General features: G+C 61.7%; 1 protein-coding gene across 1 annotated transcript in view; it reads left to right on the top strand.

Moving 5' to 3' along the window:
* Positions 1-15,614, top strand: part of LOC119564323 (syntaxin-binding protein 2-like) — a 16,657-nt gene extending 1,043 nt beyond the window's left edge. Inside the window, exons 2-14 of the mRNA XM_037884259.2 lie at positions 359-507; positions 795-879; positions 6,485-6,615; positions 6,759-6,866; positions 7,839-7,896; positions 8,431-8,496; positions 9,193-9,273; positions 9,606-9,744; positions 11,065-11,171; positions 11,684-11,773; positions 14,215-14,348; positions 14,755-14,912; positions 15,447-15,614. Coding sequence (XP_037740187.1) covers positions 359-507; positions 795-879; positions 6,485-6,615; positions 6,759-6,866; positions 7,839-7,896; positions 8,431-8,496; positions 9,193-9,273; positions 9,606-9,744; positions 11,065-11,171; positions 11,684-11,773; positions 14,215-14,348; positions 14,755-14,912; positions 15,447-15,526 — 1,386 coding nt within the window. The 3' untranslated portion in view covers positions 15,527-15,614. The remainder of the gene's footprint in view (positions 1-358; positions 508-794; positions 880-6,484; positions 6,616-6,758; positions 6,867-7,838; positions 7,897-8,430; positions 8,497-9,192; positions 9,274-9,605; positions 9,745-11,064; positions 11,172-11,683; positions 11,774-14,214; positions 14,349-14,754; positions 14,913-15,446) is intronic.
* Positions 15,615-17,399: the final 1,785 nt, after the last annotated feature.

Raw genomic sequence — 17,399 nt, forward strand, 5'->3', positions numbered from 1 at the left:
CGTGGCTATGCTGGGGCTTTTGCCAGACTAGAAGCGTGGCCAAGCCCCCTCCCGCAACATTGACTTCTCCAGGGCAGAGACACACCCCTGAGGGCACCCGGGAGTCTGCAGCCACGTAAGGACCTGAACCTGGGGCATCTTCATCCCAGGCTGGTGCATGAATCTCTGGGCCACTATCCCTCCACCACAACAGGAGTGGCACTGGCAAAGGGATCTTTCCCTCACTAGGGGCTTGCTACATCTCCGCCAGGCTGGCCTGGTCCAACAGCGCATCTTAGGGGCGCGGTATGGGGCACAGCTGGCCTGACTGCCAGCAGTTGGCACCAGGGTCTGATCTCTGCTCTCCCCCGTCCCCCAGGTGTACTCCCTGGACAGGCCACAGACCTTCCACAACTGGTTCAGCCCCCACCGCTTTTTCGAAAAGAACAAGCAGATGGAGATGCTGGCAGAGCAGATTGCCACATTGTGTGAAAGCCTGGAGGAATATCCAGCCATCCGCTACAGGAAGTGAGTGTGCCCAGAGGGAGAAGGGTACCCGGCCATCCTCTATAGGAAGTGAGTGTGCCCGAGGGGAGGGGTACCCAGCCATCTGCTTCAGGAAGTGAGTGTGCCAGGGGAAGGGGTACCCCGCTATCCCCTATAGGAAGTGACTGAGCCATGGGGAGGTACCCGGCCATCCTCTACAGGAAGTGAGTGTGCCCAGAGGGCAAGGGTACCTGGTCATCTCCTACAGGAAGTGCGTGTGCCCCAGGGGAGGAGCTGTTTATGACCCACAGGGTTTGTCTTTGCTGCAGGGACCATGAAGATAATTTCCACTTGGCGCACGCTGTGCTGGCCAAACTCAAGGAGTTCAAGGCATACGAGCCCAGCATGGGACAGGTGAGCAAGCTGTGCCGGCCACGCCCTCGCCATGGGAGAGAGCTGCGGGGGAGGGGGAACACATGAGAAGTAAAAGGAAGGAGGAGTGATTTAGAACCTGCTCGGAGATCCTGGCGGGGGGAGGGTGGGGGTCTAGACCCCCTTGGAGATCCTGAGGGGTTGGCAGAACAATAGCATTTCCTCTGTGGCTGGACTAATGGCCCCAGCCCTTCTCTAACACTGGCTGTGGGCAGATCTCAAAGCGCTCTACAAAGGCCAGTGTCCTCATCCCCTCTGAACAGATGGGGAAACTGAGGCACCGAGTGGGGAAGTGTGTGCCCAGCACAATCTCTCTGTTTATAAACAGGGCAGTTCGGTCACCACTTCGCACATAGAGCCTCTTCCACACCTGGACACTCCTGTCTGTGTGTGCTCCTACACCCATCACCATGGTATCGGAACCTCACTAATGAATTCAGCCTCCCAGGGGAGGCAGGGTGGGCTGTGTTACAGATGGGAAACTGAGGCATGCAGGGAGTCTGTCAGAGCAGGAATAGAACCCAGCTCTCCCCAGCCTTAGCCACAAGTCAGCCCTGGCCTGTGGGCTTCCCCCAGCTCCTGCCATCCCCATCCCACGCCCAGCAGAGGGGAGCTGCAAACCCACCCTGCCCTGGATTCTTACACGGGAAACCCAGTGGCTCCTGTCCCCCTAGGAGAAGCAAAGTGATGTAAAATCCAAGGCCTGCCCAGATCTCTCCCTCCTGTTGCCTCTGCTCTTGCTTCCAGCCTTCGCTGCTGGCAGACTGTGCACCTGTGACCAACTGGGAATGTCTGTAATATCTTTTATGAATCCAGTGCGTGCCTCAGTTTCCCCTATATGAGCCATCCTCTTTGGAACCCCCTTCAGGTAGTTGAAAGCAGCTATCAAATCCCCCCTCATTCTTCTCTTCTGCAGACTAAACAATCCCAGCTCCCTCAGCCTCTCCTCATAAGTCATGTGCTCTAGACCCCTAATCATTTTTGTTGCCCTTCGCTGGACCTCTCCAATTTATCCACATCCTTCTTGTAGTGTGGGGCCCAAAACTGGACACAGTACTCCAGATGAGGCCTCACCAGTGTCGAATAGAGGGGAACGATCACGTCCCTCGATCTGCTCGCTATGCCCCTACTTATACATCCCAAAATGCCATTGGCCTTCTTGGCAACAAGGGCACACTGCTGACTCATATCCAGCTTCTCGTCCACTGTCACCCCTAGGTCCTTTTCCGCAGAACTGCTGCCTAGCCATTCGGTCCCTAGTCTGTAGCGGTGCATTGGATTCTTCCATCCTAAGTGCAGGACCCTGCACTTATCCTTATTGAACCTCATCAGATTTCTTTTGGCCCAATCCTCCAATTTGTCTAGGTCCTTCTGTATCCTATCCCTCCCCTCCAGCGTATCTACCACTCCTCCCAGTTTAGTATCATCCGCAAATTTGCTGAGAGTGCAATCCACACCATCCTCCAGATCATTTATGAAGATATTGAACAAAACCGGCCCCAGGACCGACCCCTGGGGCACTCCACTTGACACCGGCTGCCAACTAGACATGGAGCCATTGATCACTACCCGTTGAGCCCGACAATCTAGCCAGCTTTCTACCCACCTTATAGTGCATTCATCCAGCCCATACTTCCTTAACTTGCTGACAAGAATACTGTGGGAGACCGTGTCAAAAGCTTTGCTAAAGTCAAGAAACAATACATCCACTGCTTTCCCTTCATCCACAGAACCAGTAATCTCATCATAAAAGGCGATTAGATTAGTCAGGCATGACCTTCCCTTGGTGAATCCATGCTGACTGTTCCTGATCACTTTCCTCTCATGTAAGTGCTTCAGGATTGATTCTTTGAGGACCTGCTCCATGATTTTTCCAGGGACTGAGGTGAGGCTGACTGGCCTGTAGTTCCCAGGATCCTCCTTTTTCCCTTTTTTAAAGATTGGCACTACATTAGCCTTTTTCCAGTCATCCAGGACTTCCCCCGTTCGCCACGAGTTTTCAAAGATAATGGCCAAGGGCTCTGCAATCACAGCCGCCAATTCCTTCAGCACTCTCGGATGCAAACTCGTCCGGGCCCCATGGACTTGTGTACGTCCAGCTTTTCTAAATAGTCCCTAACCACCTCTATCTCACAGAGGGCTGGCCATCTCTTCCCCATTTTGTGATGCCCAGCGCAGCAGTCTGGGAGCTGACCTTTTTAGTGAAAACAGAGGCAAAAAAAGCATTGAGTACATTAGCTTTTTCCACATCCTCTGTCACTAGGTTGCCTCCCTCATTCAGTAAGGGGCCACACTTTCCTTGGCTTTCTTCTTGTTGCCAACATACCTGAAGAAACCCTTCTTGTTACTCTTGACATCTCTTGCTAGCTGCAGCTCCAGGTGCGATTTGGCCCTCCTGATATCTTTCCTACATGCCCGAGCAATATTTTATACTCTTCCCTGGTCATATGTTCATTTCATGGCTTCTCTGGTGGGGGGTGGGGAGGAAGGACTCTCAGGAAGGTAAGAGTCATGGGGGGGGGGGAGGGTGTCACCTCCCTGTCTTGGTGAAATGAAGAGAATCCAACCCAGATCAGCCTGGGGGCCAGAAAGACCGTGCCGGCTCCAATGGCTCCTGGCTGGATGCTCCCAGCAGGGAATTGGAGCAGAGCCCCCAGCTCGAGAACACAGGGTTGGGAAGGTTTGAGCTGGGGGATAAGTGGGGGAAGCTGGGAGCTCTCGCCTGAGAACTGACCAAGATCAGGCCGAGGCCTGGTCTACATGAGGCAATTGGGTTGGTGCAACTGCGTCGCTCGGGGGTATGGGAAAGGCGGCGTCACTGAAGCGGAGTAGCTGAAGTGGTTTACATGTAGACAGGCCCTGAGCGAGAGACCCGGAGCTGAAAACAGGTTTCTCTGCAGCTCGGCCGGGCTCTGGGCTGACCAGAACGGCCTCTTGCTTTAACCTTCAGTGGGCTGGGCTGCCCGGGCTGGGGTCCAGGTGCCTAAGAAACCCGACTGTTCTGACAACGCTGGGTGAGTGGCCCTGTCACCCGGGCTGAGGAGCGTCGGGCCCTGCGGAGTGGACGGGTCTCTACCAGGATCTGTCTCAGCTGGACTCGCTGGGCGGGGCTCACGGGGTGAAGCCTAGCGGTTCAGTCTCAGGTGGTGGGGAGGCCATGTGGCCTGTCCGGGAGGAAGAGAGAAACCTGTTGGGGTCTGGCACAGCAAAGGGTTTCCTCCCAGAGACTTCCACAGCTGGGGCCCTGGCACCAACCCTGTGGATCCATGACCGCACCATTCCTCTCTACTTTCCCATCCACCGAGGCAGTGTTGCCTAGTGGATAGACCCCTGGACTGGGACGGGAGACCCGGGTTCCATTCCCAGCTGGGTGACCTTGGGCAAGTCACCTCCCCTATTTGTGCCTCAGTTTCCCCATCTGTAAAATGGGGATAATGATACCAGTCTCGGTCAGGGGGGCCCCCCCTCTGGGATAGCTGGCTGCCATGGCACAGACGCTCTGTAACTCACAGCTGGCAGCACAGGCCTGCCTCCAGAGCGGAGTCTGGCACACACCTGGCTGCCAAAACCATCTACTCAGGGAAGGGCTTGACAGCATGCTTGTTAACCACCGGAGCTACTTGCTGCAGCAGAGCTGGCTCCAGCCTGCAGCCCCAGTCTGATCTGGGCTATTCTCAGGAGCTGACGGCTGCTCTCAGGAGGGCAAAATCCTGCTCTGTGCACACCCTGCTGCTGTTACTCCCGTGAGTCCCCCCAGGGATATTCCTGAGGCTCTTGCCAAGCCTCCCTGTCACGGGTGTAAGCACTATCCCCATGTTACACGGGGGAAACTGAGGCATGGAGCAGCGTGCCAGGAGTAGGTGGCAGAGGCAGGAATAGGAGACAGGAGTCCTGTCTGCCCAGCCCCCTTCAATAGAATCCAGACAGCACGCCCACTGCAGGGCAGGGAGTGCTGACTCAAGTCCCTGCTCTCAATGCAATGCTGGCTCCATGCAGCACAATCCTGGCTGGCCAGTCCAATGTGCCCCTGCCTTGCCAGCTGGTGCAGAAAGAACCCCAGGGTCTCTTGTAGCATGGCCTCTAGCAGTCAGATCTCCAAAGCCACCCAGCCCGCAGTCCCAGTGCACTGTGGCCTTGTCTGCACTAGTCCCTCTTGCCTTGATGTTTCCCAGCTGGCAGCCCTGAGGGGTTGCTGGGACAGGCAGCGCTGTGGCACCCACCAGTGCACTAACCACCCCTCTGCTCTGGGCAGGATGGGGTGACCCGGTGGTTACGCCAGCCCCCATCTGCACTCAGGGATCCCTCCAGCAGAGCCGAACTGGCAAAGGTGTGAGCAGAGTCCCGTGGGAGGTGGGGGTGGGGGCTGGGCATAGCAACCCATCCAGGCTGGGTAGGGCTGGAGAGGAATGAAGGCGCCAGCTCTGGGTTCATGTCCCTGCTCTGCCACAGACTCCCTGTGTGACCTTGGGTGAGTCACCCAGCCCCTCTGGGCCTCCATCCCCCTCTGCAATAGGGTGACAGCCCTGCCCAGCCCCACGTGCATGGGGGGGCAGGATGCAGCAATGATAGTGCTACAGTGGTGGGGGCCAGATACTCCTCCAAGAGAGGCGCTCCCCCGTCAGCCTCAACCCATTTACTCAGAGGCTGTGGAGACCTGCCAGGCGGGTGGGTAGTGGCTGATCCGACGTTCTGCTCCCGAGCATGGCTAAAAATCGGGCCACGTACTGAGGTCGGACAGTTGGGGAAGCGTCAGGGGCTGTATGTCCCCCCGCCCCCAACTGTCTGTGCTACCCAGCGAAGAGCAGACACAGCCCCTTGCCGAGGTGCTCCTGGGTGGGCTTGGGTTCCACTGGGGCTGCTGGAGCCGGTTTCAGAGCCGTCTGCCATGAGAGCTCAGGGCTGGTCTCCTATCGCCACCTGCTGTGCAAAGAGGGCAGTGCATGCTGATCAGGCAGGGAGCGAGGGCTGGGCCAGCCTCCCTATGATGTGGGTCTGAGATGCTGACCATTTGAGTGGTCTCTGTCCAACTGGATGCTGGGGGGCCACCCAGGCTGGGAGTGGGGAGCTAGAGCCTCAGATGGGGTCCCAGCTCAGATGCAAGGTGGGGCATAGGGATAACGTCCCATTGTCCCCCTCTGGGACCTTGTATCAAAGAGTCTCTGGGCCTGGTGTTGGTTCATGATAGACTAGCCAGGCCCTTCTGGTGTAGTTCCCCCCCTCCCTACGCAGCATATGGGGCAGGGGGCAGTCGGGGGGCTGCCTTGTAAGGGGCATGCTCCCGTTGGTGGAGAGGCACGAGCAGAGAACGTGCTTGGGGGAGGGGGGCATTACTATTTGCACGAGGGGCAGGTAGCCTGTCCCTGCAGGGTGGGGAGCTCCCCCTGCTAGTCAGGGTAGGACCCCAGGGCACGTCCCAGCTAGCTTTGGGGGTGTCTCTTGGCTTCCCCCTGGGGTTGGGGCTGGGCCACAGAGAGGGCGGGTGGTGAAGTTTCAGGCCACCAGGGCCCATTGGATTGTGCCATGTAAGCCAGGCCAGGAACCCTCCGCCAGAGCAGGGGGTGACGGGTTTCTCTCTCCTTTGCCCCAGGGCCCCGACAAAGCCCGTTCTCAGCTGCTGATCGTGGACCGGAGCTTCGACCTGGTGTCCCCACTGCTGCACGAGCTCACCTACCAGGCCATGGCCTACGACCTGCTCAGCATCGAGAAAGACACCTACAAGTAGGGCCTGGATGCCAGCAGGGGGCGCCCCGCATCCCTCCTCAGGCGGGCTGGGGGGGATGTGACCCAGGCACCTGCACTGCTCCGCAGCCCCCACACTGGGGGGAGGGGTGCCACAATCTGACCTTGTCTCCCCCCTGCAGGTACAAGACGACGGGCATCAGCGACTCGCAGGAGAAAGAGGCGCTGCTGGACGAAGACGATGAACTCTGGGTGCAGCTACGCCACATGCACATCGCTGACGTCTCCAAGTGAGCGCACTCAGCCCTGCCCCCTGACACACCCCTCCATGCCCCGCCCATCCACCGGACATGCCCCTCAGTGCCCCACCCAGGGCCGGGACCCATCCACCCCCGGACACACCACTCCGTGCCCCACCACATGCCAGGACACCCCCAGACACACCCCTCCGTGCCCTGCCTAGTGCCGGGACTCGCTACCCCCCACTTTGGCACAGCCCTCCCCTCCCCGCCCATTGCCAGGACCTCCCCCCTCAGACACACCTCTCCCACCCAGTGCCAGGACAGCCCACCCCGTTGACACACCCCTCCCCCTCTTTTCCAGTGACAGGACTTCCCCCATCCTCCCCTTCAGATACACCCCTCCCCACCCTGGGGCCCCCTCAGACACACCCCTCCCCTTTCCTTCTCACCGAGTGCTGGAACCCCACTCCCCCTTGGATACACTCCTCTCCCACCCAGTGCAGGGACACCCCCCCCACAACACACCCCTCTCCTGCTCAGTGCCAGGACTCCCCCTCGCCCTCCCACCCAGTGCTGGGACTTGTCCCTCAGACATGCTCCCCTCTGAGTGCTGAGACCCCCTGGACCCAGCCCCTCTCCTCAAATGACCTCTGAGCCCTCCCTTCCAGAGCCACTGTCCACATCTCCTTCCGGGGATCCCCCTGGACACTGTCTTTCCCCAAGCCCAGGGTCTCCCCATGCACCTCACAGCTCCCTTGAGTGAGTCCCTCACCGACCTCCTGCTGGGCCTGCCACTGCCCCCAGACCCCCCCAGCAGGGCGCCAGGAGCCCCCTGAGGTGCACTGAACTCTGCCTTGGGGTAACTTAGGAAGAGGGGGTCCCCCCGCCCGTCTCAGGCTCTTGAGGCAGAGAACCCTGGTGCCCGTGGGGTGGGGGCTCCATCCCCTGTAGCATAGGACATGGCACCCCCTACCTCAAAGGCAGTGCCTGGATCCGTCCTGACCCCTCTCCCTGCTGCAGGAAGGTGACGGAGCTGCTGCGCACCTTCTGTGAGAGCAAGAGGCTGACCACGGACAAGGTGCGGGGGGAGTTGGGGGGAGCGATTGGGAGTCCGGGATGGGGGGACCCATCCCACTGCCACTGATGGGGAGGAGAAGCTATCCTGCTGCCCCAGGAGGGGTTGGCGGGGGCGGGGGCTGTCCCATTGCTCTCAGGGTTTGCCTGTAAAGGGCTAAGAGGTGTATATGGAGTCCCCTGCCCCCCAGCCAGAGCTCTGGAGCTCCCCACAGTGGGGGAGGGCAGAGGCCCATGGGGTGGGGTCAGACAGCAGGATCGGGACTGCGCAGGGAAAGCTGCAGGGAGCCAACGCTGGCATCTCCCCGGCACGCTGCCACTGTACACCTTGAGGGGCGCTCGGGTTGCGGGGCTCCTGTCTCATTCCAGCTGGCCTGGGAAGGGCAGGTCTAACCTAAGCCGCAGCCACGCGTGGCCTGAGTGACCCGCCCTGGCACAAGTGGCTGGGCTGCTGCGGCTGTCCCCAGGCGAGGCCTCTGCCCTGCAGGGGGCTCCATGTGCTGGGAGGGGCTGGGATCTCACCACCGCTTCCCTCCAGGCCAACATCGAGGACCTGTCCCAGATCCTGAAGAAGATGCCCCAGTACCACAAAGAGCTGAACAAGGTAACGGGGCTGGGGCTGTTAGTGGGCGGGGGGCAGGGCATTCATTGGGGCTGATGGGAGGGGCAGGGTGCTCTGTGGGGCTGGTGAGGGACAGTAGGGACTCTCCTGGGGGGCAGGGCACTCTGGGGTACTCCGCTTTACTGCCTGATGAGAACTGCTGACCTGTCCGGTCGGGCAGAACCATTTCCCCCCCAGGTGCTGTGTGGCACCATGGGCAGCAGCCTGCCTGTCAGTGCCCAGAGCTGCCACGTTTGCCCCACCAAGGGCAGCCCTTGGGTAACGCCCGTGCCCTGCTGCTGCAGCTCTCGGGAGAGGGCCTTGGTGGGCTTCCAAACCAGCCCATTGGAGCCACTCCTGGTGCCACTGGACCATGTGCCAACAGAAAGCTCCTGGCCACTGGCACAGGTACCCCGACACCTGCTGGTCTCTAAGCCCCCAACCTAGAGGACAGAAAAGCCATGGGCTGTTTTGGAAGCTGCTCCCTCGTCCTGATCCTCCCCTGCCGCTGCCCCGCTCCATCCCAGAGGTGGCTGCACATCAGTGCTGGGCAAAACTATCCCTATATACTCAGCTTCTACAGCCGATTGGGGCTGCCGCTCTGGCTGAGGGGCCCTCCTTGTGGGTTGGGGGGTTCAGGTGCTCTGGACCAGCCGGTGATGCAGTAAACTCCCCCCGTGCCCCGGTCTCTCCCCGCAGTACTCCACACACCTGAACCTGGCCGAGCACTGCATGCGGCACTTCAAAGGGACGGTGGAGAAGCTGTGCAGTGTGGAGCAGGTGGGTCTGTGGGCAGAGCCTGGCTTGGGGGCAGAGTCTGGCTCATGGTCTCAGCCTGGAGAGAGGGGTCTCAGACCCGCAGGTTCGCTGGAGCCAGGGCCAGCCCCCCCATGCAGCACCGGGGATGCAGAAGGGGGACATGGGGCTCGGGTTACTACCTGGGGGCCCGTTGCTCACCCCAGAGGGAGCTGACCCCAGGGAGGAGGGGGCCCTGGCACGGGATAGGTGAGCTGTGGGTCATGGGGCCCTCACATCTCCCATCCTGCTGCGGAGGCAGGAGGAAGCAGAGTGGCCTGACCTGGGCCTTGTGTGTGCGCCCCCTCCCCCCACAGGACCTGGCCATGGGAACGGACGTGGACGGGGAGAAGATCAAGGACCCCATGAAGATCATTGTGCCCGTCCTGCTGGACCCCAGCGTGCAGGCCTACGACAAGATCCGCATCATCTTGATCTACATCTTCCTGAAGAATGGTAACGCCACAAGCCTGCAGGGGGAGCACTGGGGGGCCTGCTGCTGCAGGGGGCATTCCTGGAGGCAGGGCCCAGGCCTGTGGGGCTGGGGGGGAATAGCACTGCTCAGACTGGCACGCCCCCCAGCCATGTAGGGCGCCTCCCGGCCAGCCACTTCCCAGGGCCTGTGTCCAGCCTGGCTCTACGGCCCTGTCTCCCCTCTGCCCACCTCTCAGTGCCTGCGAGCCTGCCAGTGCGCTGTGCCCACGTTCCGCACTGCCCCCTGGGGTCGGACCTGGTGGCCTTTGCTCCCTGCTGCTGCCTTCCGAGCAGTGTCCGCTCTCCACACTCCCCCCAGCCCATTCTCTGCAGGGAGGGGAAATGGAGACACACACCCGGAGCAGCCCCCCGGCCCGTTCTCTGCAGGGAGGAGGGACATCCCTCTCTTCCTGCAGGCTGCTCAGATACCATGTTCTGTCTCTGAGCCTCCTGCGACCAGTCCCCTGCCCACCCCTTGTGTCATCCCTGTACCAGCTCCCTGCTTCTTGCTGCATCCAGCCCCTTCCCCAAACTCACCAGGGCCTAGGGAACCTCCCTGACCCTGACACTTGGCACAGTCCCTCTTCCCCCTTCGGTTCCTGCCCCATGCTGGCTTGGTGGGGCAGCACCCTGCTCCAGGGCTCTTCCTGTAACCCTGCTCAGGCACTGCCCCTGGGCCCATTGCCCAGGCCAGGGTGCCCTCATGGGGCTCCTCTGGCTGCCTGGCTGCCCAGTTTCCTGGCCAGGGGGCACTGTGGAGTTGCCAGGCCTCCCCGTCTGCACTAAGCAGCAGTAAATGGTTTGGGAGGGCGGGGCGGGGGGGGGCACGTTGCCCTCCTTCCAGCTCAAGGCCTCACAGCCTTAAAGAGCCAGGCCTTGGCTCTGACATTGCACCTGACTGGCCGCAGAAGGGGGAGCGCAGATCAGGGGGACGGGGGCTCCCATTGCACTGCCAGGGGGAGCTAGAGAGACCCCTGCCCCCAGCGCCCGAGAAAATCTGTTGAGGGAGGAGCAGCAAGAACCGAAATTCGATCATTAACTGTGTGGGGTCCAGTGGGTTAGAGCGGATGATGCTGGGAGCCAGGACTCCTGGGTTCTGTCCTCAGCTCTGGGAGGGGAGTGGGGTCTAGTGGGGGCTGGGAGCCAGGACTCCTGGGTCTACCCCCAGTTCTGAGAGGGGTGGGAAGAGCAGGATCTCAGGATTTGATCAGGGAACTAGGACTCCTCGGGCCACGGATTCATGTGCCTGGGCTGTGGGTGCATCCCAGGGGTTCTAGCACTGACCTTTCTGTCCCCGTGCAGGTGTGGGCGAGGAGAACCTCACCAAGCTGATCCAGCATGCCAACGTCCAGCAGCAGAGAGACATCATCCACAACATGCAGTTCCTGGGCATCTCTCTCACGCCTGGGGTAAGGGACTGGGGCCAGGGGCCAGCAGCTGTACCCATGCCAGGGGGCAGATCTGTGCTGCACAGGGGAGCCCAGGCCATCCTGGAGGTGCCCCCCCTATGGCAGTGACCTACTCCCAGCACAGAGGTGGCCTCTGTCCCTGTACAGTGGGGTGACGCCCTCCCGATATGAGAGTGACCCCCGAGTTACTCCCCATCTGGGTGACTTCTTCTGCCCCTGCAAGGATACTGGGAGTCAGGACCTCAGATCGCCAGGGAGCTGGAGCTGGTGACCACTGCTTGGGGTGGCCATGCGGCGAATGGGGGGAAGCAGCTCTGTTCTCCCATCAATCTCTCTCTCTCCTCTCTCTCTCTCTCTTCTCTCGCTCAGTGATCCATTCTGTTCTTTTCTCTGCCTCTCCCCTGCCAGCCTGGCTGGAGCGACTCAGGTAGGCCGCGCTCTCCCTGTCTGCACCTGTTCCCACCCCGCACCTCCTCCCTGCTGCTTCTCACCCCTCTCCCTTCCTCCCCCAGAGCGGGCAGCTGCGACCGGAGAGGAAGGTGCGGCTGGAGTCCAGCTACCAGCTCTCCCGCTGGACCCCCATGCTCAAGGACATCATGGAGGTACCGGGCCATCTACTTCCTGGCCTTGGGGGTGGGGTCGCAACTGGCAGGCTGGGCCCAAGGGGGAGGGGTTGGTTTGGGGTCAACCATGTGTAGAGCCCTGCATATCTGCGCACCATTTCTGCGGTTAGTGGATCGGCTGCAGATACAGCCGTGCAGGGCTCTACTCCCCAGCAGCACCTGGCTCGTGGCGTCCGGCTCAGGCAGCCTGGGGGATGCAGCGCACTCGGGGCCGCTGGCCCGTAGCCAGTGGCTGGGCGACAGGTCAGAGTCGGGGCTGTCCAGTACCCACTCGGCTCCGCCGCGCTGCTTCCTGTCCAGCAGCTCGAGCAGCACCAGTGTCCCCACCAGCTCCTGGGCAGCAGGATTTGGGATTGGAGTGGGTGGGGCCCCGGCGCACCACCCCTCCACCCCACTGTGATGCAACATGCTCTGCTGCTGCTGTGTACTGTCACTCGTGACCCCCCAGGAGCGGCACGTGATGAGACACCCCTTCCCCCAAGCCCCCACCCCCTCCACACTGCCCCTTCTCCTCGAGACCCCGCCCCCTCCACGCTGCCCCTTCTCCTCGAGACCCCGCCCCCTCCACGCTGCCCCTTCCCCCAGCCCCCAACCCCTCCACACTGCCCCTTCCCTGCAAGACCCCTTCCCCACCCTCGCTAGCTGCTGCCGGTGAGGATGCGGATACAGGTAAAAGGCAGCTTGTGGATCGCGGGCTGATGCACATCCAGACTTTTGTATCTGCGCAGGACTCTAGCCATGTGAGGGGCTCATCAGAGAGTCCTCTCCTGCTGCCGTCCTTAGGGGTCTTAAATCATAGACACGAGTGCAGGGGAGTTGTCTTACCCGGTGCTGAGATGTTGCCACCTCTGGGGTGGGCCATGGGCGGTTTATACAGCGGTCCCTCACCGTGGCTGAATTCTTCCTAAGGAATGGCAGGCAGCTCTTAACAGCCGCCCAGCAGCGCTGCCCGAGAGTCTAGGGCAGGAGGTGATCAGTGTGTGGGGCTGGAAGTGCAGGGGATCCAGGCAGCACACTGTCGTGACTGGCACTGGAATCTGAATGGCTGGCAGGGTCCTTGGTCTAACCTCCAGTGAGGAGCAGCTGTTTGACGCTCATCTAAAGGATGAACTCCTGCAGCACAGTACTGGTCATGCCCCCTGCAGACCGCCCCCGCCCGCTCCCTGCAGTACAGCGCCCCCTAGCGCCGCACTGGGGCAGGACTGACTGCCAGGGGAGAGTGTCCCCTGCAGAGCCCCCTGCCCGCTCCCTGCAGTACAGCGCCCCCTAGCGCCGCACTGGGGCAGGACTGACTGCCAGGGGAGAGTGTCCCCTGCAGAGCCCCCTGCCCGCTCCCTGCAGTACAGCGCCCCCTAGCGCCGCACTGGGGCAGCACTGACTGCCAGGGGAGGGCGCCCCCTGCTGAGCCCTACGCCAGCTCCCTGCAGTACAGCGCCCCCTAGCGCCACACTAGGGTTATAGAGCACCCTCTGCTGACTCACTAGCACCCCCCAGCACCCAGTAGCTTTTCCTTAGAGGTCTCCTATCCAAGCACTGCCTGGGCCCAAACCTGCTTAGCTTGTGAGAGGTGACATGGTCACTCCATCCCCTGACCCTTGCTGGGGGCTGAGCCCCTCATCGCCCTGTCCTGTGGGACACTCCTCAAGGGGGTGGGGGGGCACACTTAGTTGCCTTCAACCTACTGGCTTGGGGCTCCTCCAGGCCAAGAATTAACCCCCCAACCGGAGCTCCTGTCCCTAGCAGATCACAGGCAGGAGGCTCCCAGGCCCCTCTTCCAGTGTTGTGATGGTTTCTCCTGCGGGATTTTGGGGCAGGCAGTTGCGGTAGCCTCAATCCCATGCCTAATCCAATCGGGGTGCCTCCTCTCTGCGCCAGCCACAGCTTGGCAGGCCTTAAGCTTCCCTGTACAAGTCAATGCAGCAGACTAATGTAAAAGACCCTATTATGTGGCATTAGGATGTATCATAGCCTGGGCCCCCTGCGTGCCTGGGATACACCTCATGGAGCAAGAGGCAGGGCCTGGATCTGCCCGCAGCAGGAAAGGGGCACTGAGGGCAGCCCCCTGCCTTCCCTCCCCCACCCCCCAAATGAGGGGCCCTGGATCTGGCTGCAGGAGGTCTCCGCCCTCCTCATAACGGTGAATGGGTGGGGAGTTCACAGCAGGGCACTGAGCAGCTGAGGGGGATGTGGGGAGATGGGGGGGCATCACTGGAGGAGTCAGTGTGTTCTTTGCTGGCTCCCCATGCCCCACCCTGGAAAGGGAGCCCCAGGCTGCTTCCCCCAGGGACTGTCAATCATTCAGTGAGGAGCCGTCCCAGCCCCTCTACCCCAATGGGGCCTGGCTTGGCCACCAGATCCGAGGTTCCTGCTGCTTGGCCCCTGCTGATCTGTCCTCCCTCCACCCCCCCACCCCCTGCCAGGACATCATTGAGGACAAACTGGACAAGAATCTGTGGCCCTTTGTGTCGGACCCGGTCCCCACCACCAGCTCCCAGGCTACTGTCCCCTTCGTGTCGGACCCGGTCCCTACCACCAGCTCCCAGGCTGCTGTCAGGTAAGGCTGAGCCTGGCTGGGCTGTGGGTGGCAGAGCCCTGACACACACACCCCAGGATGTAGGAGCCTCTGTGCCTGGGAGTGTGTGGCCAGGAGCCCTGCCCTCTACGGGGGAGGGGATGTCCAAGAGCTGGAGCCCTGGACCCCTCTTACCATGTACCCCGCGCCCCAGCAGTCCCTCAACACACGAGGGCCCAGGATGGAGGAAAGGGACTGGCCGAGCTTTAGACAGCACCCCCAGCCCAGTGCAGGTGCCACCCTCCCCTATTCCCTCTTGCCTGCTTTGGGACTCCTGTCCCACTCCCTTGGGCAGGGCCTGCCTCCCAGCCTCCTCCAGGCCCTGCCCTTCCATCTGGCATTCTCTCAGCGAGCCCCTGGTATCCACACTGCCCCTCTCTCCCCCCAGCGCCCGCTTTAGGCATTGGCACAAGAACAAGCCAGCGGCCGAGTACCGGACGGGCCCACGCCTCATCATTTACGTGCTGGGTGGGCTGTCCATGTCTGAGATGCGCTGCGCCTACGAAGTGACCCCGGCCACCAAGGGCAAGTGGGAGGTGGTGATCGGTGAGTGGGGCGAGTCCTGGGAGGAAGGGCGGCTGGAATGCCCGGTCGGGGAGAGTTGGGACCCCCTGGGAGGGGGAGACCCTAGAACTGCCTGCCCAGCACCCACAGGGCTCCCATGCTACCCTCTGTCCTCCCGCACCCGGGGGCCTGGGAACAGATGTGCTTGCCCCACATGGCCTGTATCTAGCCACCTGATCTCCTGGCCTCTGGCTCCCCAGGCCTCTCATTGCCCAGGGACCATGTGTGGGGGCCCAGTCAGACACCCCCAGTAACTCCCATAGGGATATGGCTCACCCCCTGCACACACCCCTCGAAGACCCAAGGGTGAGGAACACTGTCAGCGCGTGGATTCTTGCCTGGCTGTGCAGGGTACAGCGGCACGAGGGGTGCGGTGCCAGGCCACGGGGGGTAGGAGACAGTCCCTCCCCCCCACACTACAGCAGGGTCCAGCTGCAAGGATGGGGGTGATGGTGATGCCAGCCACATACCTGCCCCACTGTGCCCACCGCTGCCAACCACCTCTCTCTCCCCCAGGTTCCAGCCACATCCTGACTCCCAAGCGCTTCCTGGATGACATCCAAACCCTCAACCAGCTGGACCCCGAGGAGGCCTAGAAGCAGCCCCCTCTCCCCAGAGACTCTGCCCCCCACAGCTTGCTGCCCCCAGCTCCACCTGCTCTTCTCAACAAGGCACCTTCCCCCCACTCCTGGCTGCGGTGTCAGTTCTTGGGCGGGGGGAGGACTCCCAGGCTGCTTGGCTGTTCGGGCACGGGGCAGGCCAGGCTTCCTCCCTCTGGCACAGCCTCTAGGGCTGTTACCCTTTGTGCCCCGTGGCCACCCTGCCCCCGATGGGGTAGGGGGAGAGTCAGGCTCCATTATCTACCAGCTTCAGCCATTCCTACCTCCCCTGCCTGGGACCCAAAGCACAGCCCCTCTCCCTCCCCCTCCTGTCACCCCTCTGTCAGCGATGGGGGGCGCACAGAGGCTGCTACCAGCATCAGGCTTTGGGGGGGGATGTGACCCAGCCACTGAGCCCCAGACTGTGTCTGTCCAGTCTGCAAAGGGTTAAAGAGAACCCCCCCCTTCTACCCCCATATCATCTCCATTCACCGCCTTGGGGTGCTGGCCCAGTCCTGGCTCCCTGCACCCCTCCCATCACAGCCTGGCACCCTGGCCTCTTGGCCCTGTCCCCCGAAGGCGGGAGGGGTCCTAGCAGGAGTTGCAGTCAGAGTGCCCAAGTAAGTGGGGGTGGAGCCAGGACTGCGTAGGAGGCGCGTCCAGGGTTGGTCAGCAGCAGGTAGGGTGACCAGATGTCCCGATTTTATAGGTACAGTCCTGATATTTGGAGCTTTTTCTTATATAGACTCTTATTACCCCCCACCCCTTGTCCCAATTTTTCACACTTGCTGTCTGGTCACCCTAGCAGCAGGGCAGAACGGGCTCGCCACCCCGATGGGCCTGGATCAAATGCCCCTGCCCAGTGGCAGACACCTCCCCACTGCCTTTCCCTGGGTATCAGAGCCACGCCCTGGGCACCTGGAGCCCCAGCTCCATCTGAGGCAGCCAGCTCCAGCCCCCTGGGGTCTGATCAAGCCCTGAGCCAAGCCTCACCCCCTGAATCCCACGGGCCCTAGAGATCCTCTCCCTCTTGCCCGCCAGCAGGGCTGTGCTAGGGCAAGCACTGGCAGGAGTGATCCCAGGTAAAGGCAGTGACCTCCTTTACCGGGAGTGACCTCCGGAGGGGTGGGGGGCGCAGGGGGAGAGTTTGTTTGTTTGCAGCTCTGAGGCCCCCCCCCGCCCATGATCACAAAGTTAGTGCTGGCCCTGCCCCTGGCTACTGCCCTGCTGGGCATGTGCCTGGGCCAATGAAGTGCATTGCCAAAGGCTGGCCGAGGTCTCTGCTGCTGTTCACAGGCCGGGGAAGGGAGGGCACAGGGTGGGGCGGGTGGCTGAGGGCCCAGGGAGCGGGATCTCCCCAACTCCCCCTCCGGCCCTGCTGCAGGTCCCAGGTGTCCTGGCTCCGAGTCACCAGGCCAGCGCTGCCTCCCCGCACCTGGGAGCAGGGTGGGGCAGTGGCTGCTCCTTTCACTGCTAGACTAGGGCCTGGGGGCAGCTCTGCTCTGGCCTGTGGTCACCCCCTGCTGGTGCAGTGCTGGCTCACCCAGCCGTGCCCCAGAATCTACACACTTCCCCGTGGCCCCCTGCCCCTACTTGTTCTGCCTTGTTCTGCCTCTGGTCCGTGTGCCAGAGGGACCAGGAGGGAGCCTCAGGAGTCCCCGCAAGCCAGCTATGGGGTCCCCATCAAGTGTGGGGTTGGGGCAGGCACTGAGCGAGCACCAGGGCCCAGCCCCCAGGCTGGCCCCCACAGGGAACCACACCCACCCAGCCCCTGCCCCTTCCAGAATCAGCGCTGGAACCCAGCCCTCTGCGTCCCAGCCCCTGCTCTAACCACTAGCCCCCGCTGCCCGCTCAGATGTGGGAAAGAACA

The sequence above is a fragment of the Chelonia mydas genome, chromosome 20, assembly GCF_015237465.2.
Source record: "Chelonia mydas isolate rCheMyd1 chromosome 20, rCheMyd1.pri.v2, whole genome shotgun sequence".
NCBI lineage: Eukaryota > Metazoa > Chordata > Testudines > Cheloniidae > Chelonia > Chelonia mydas.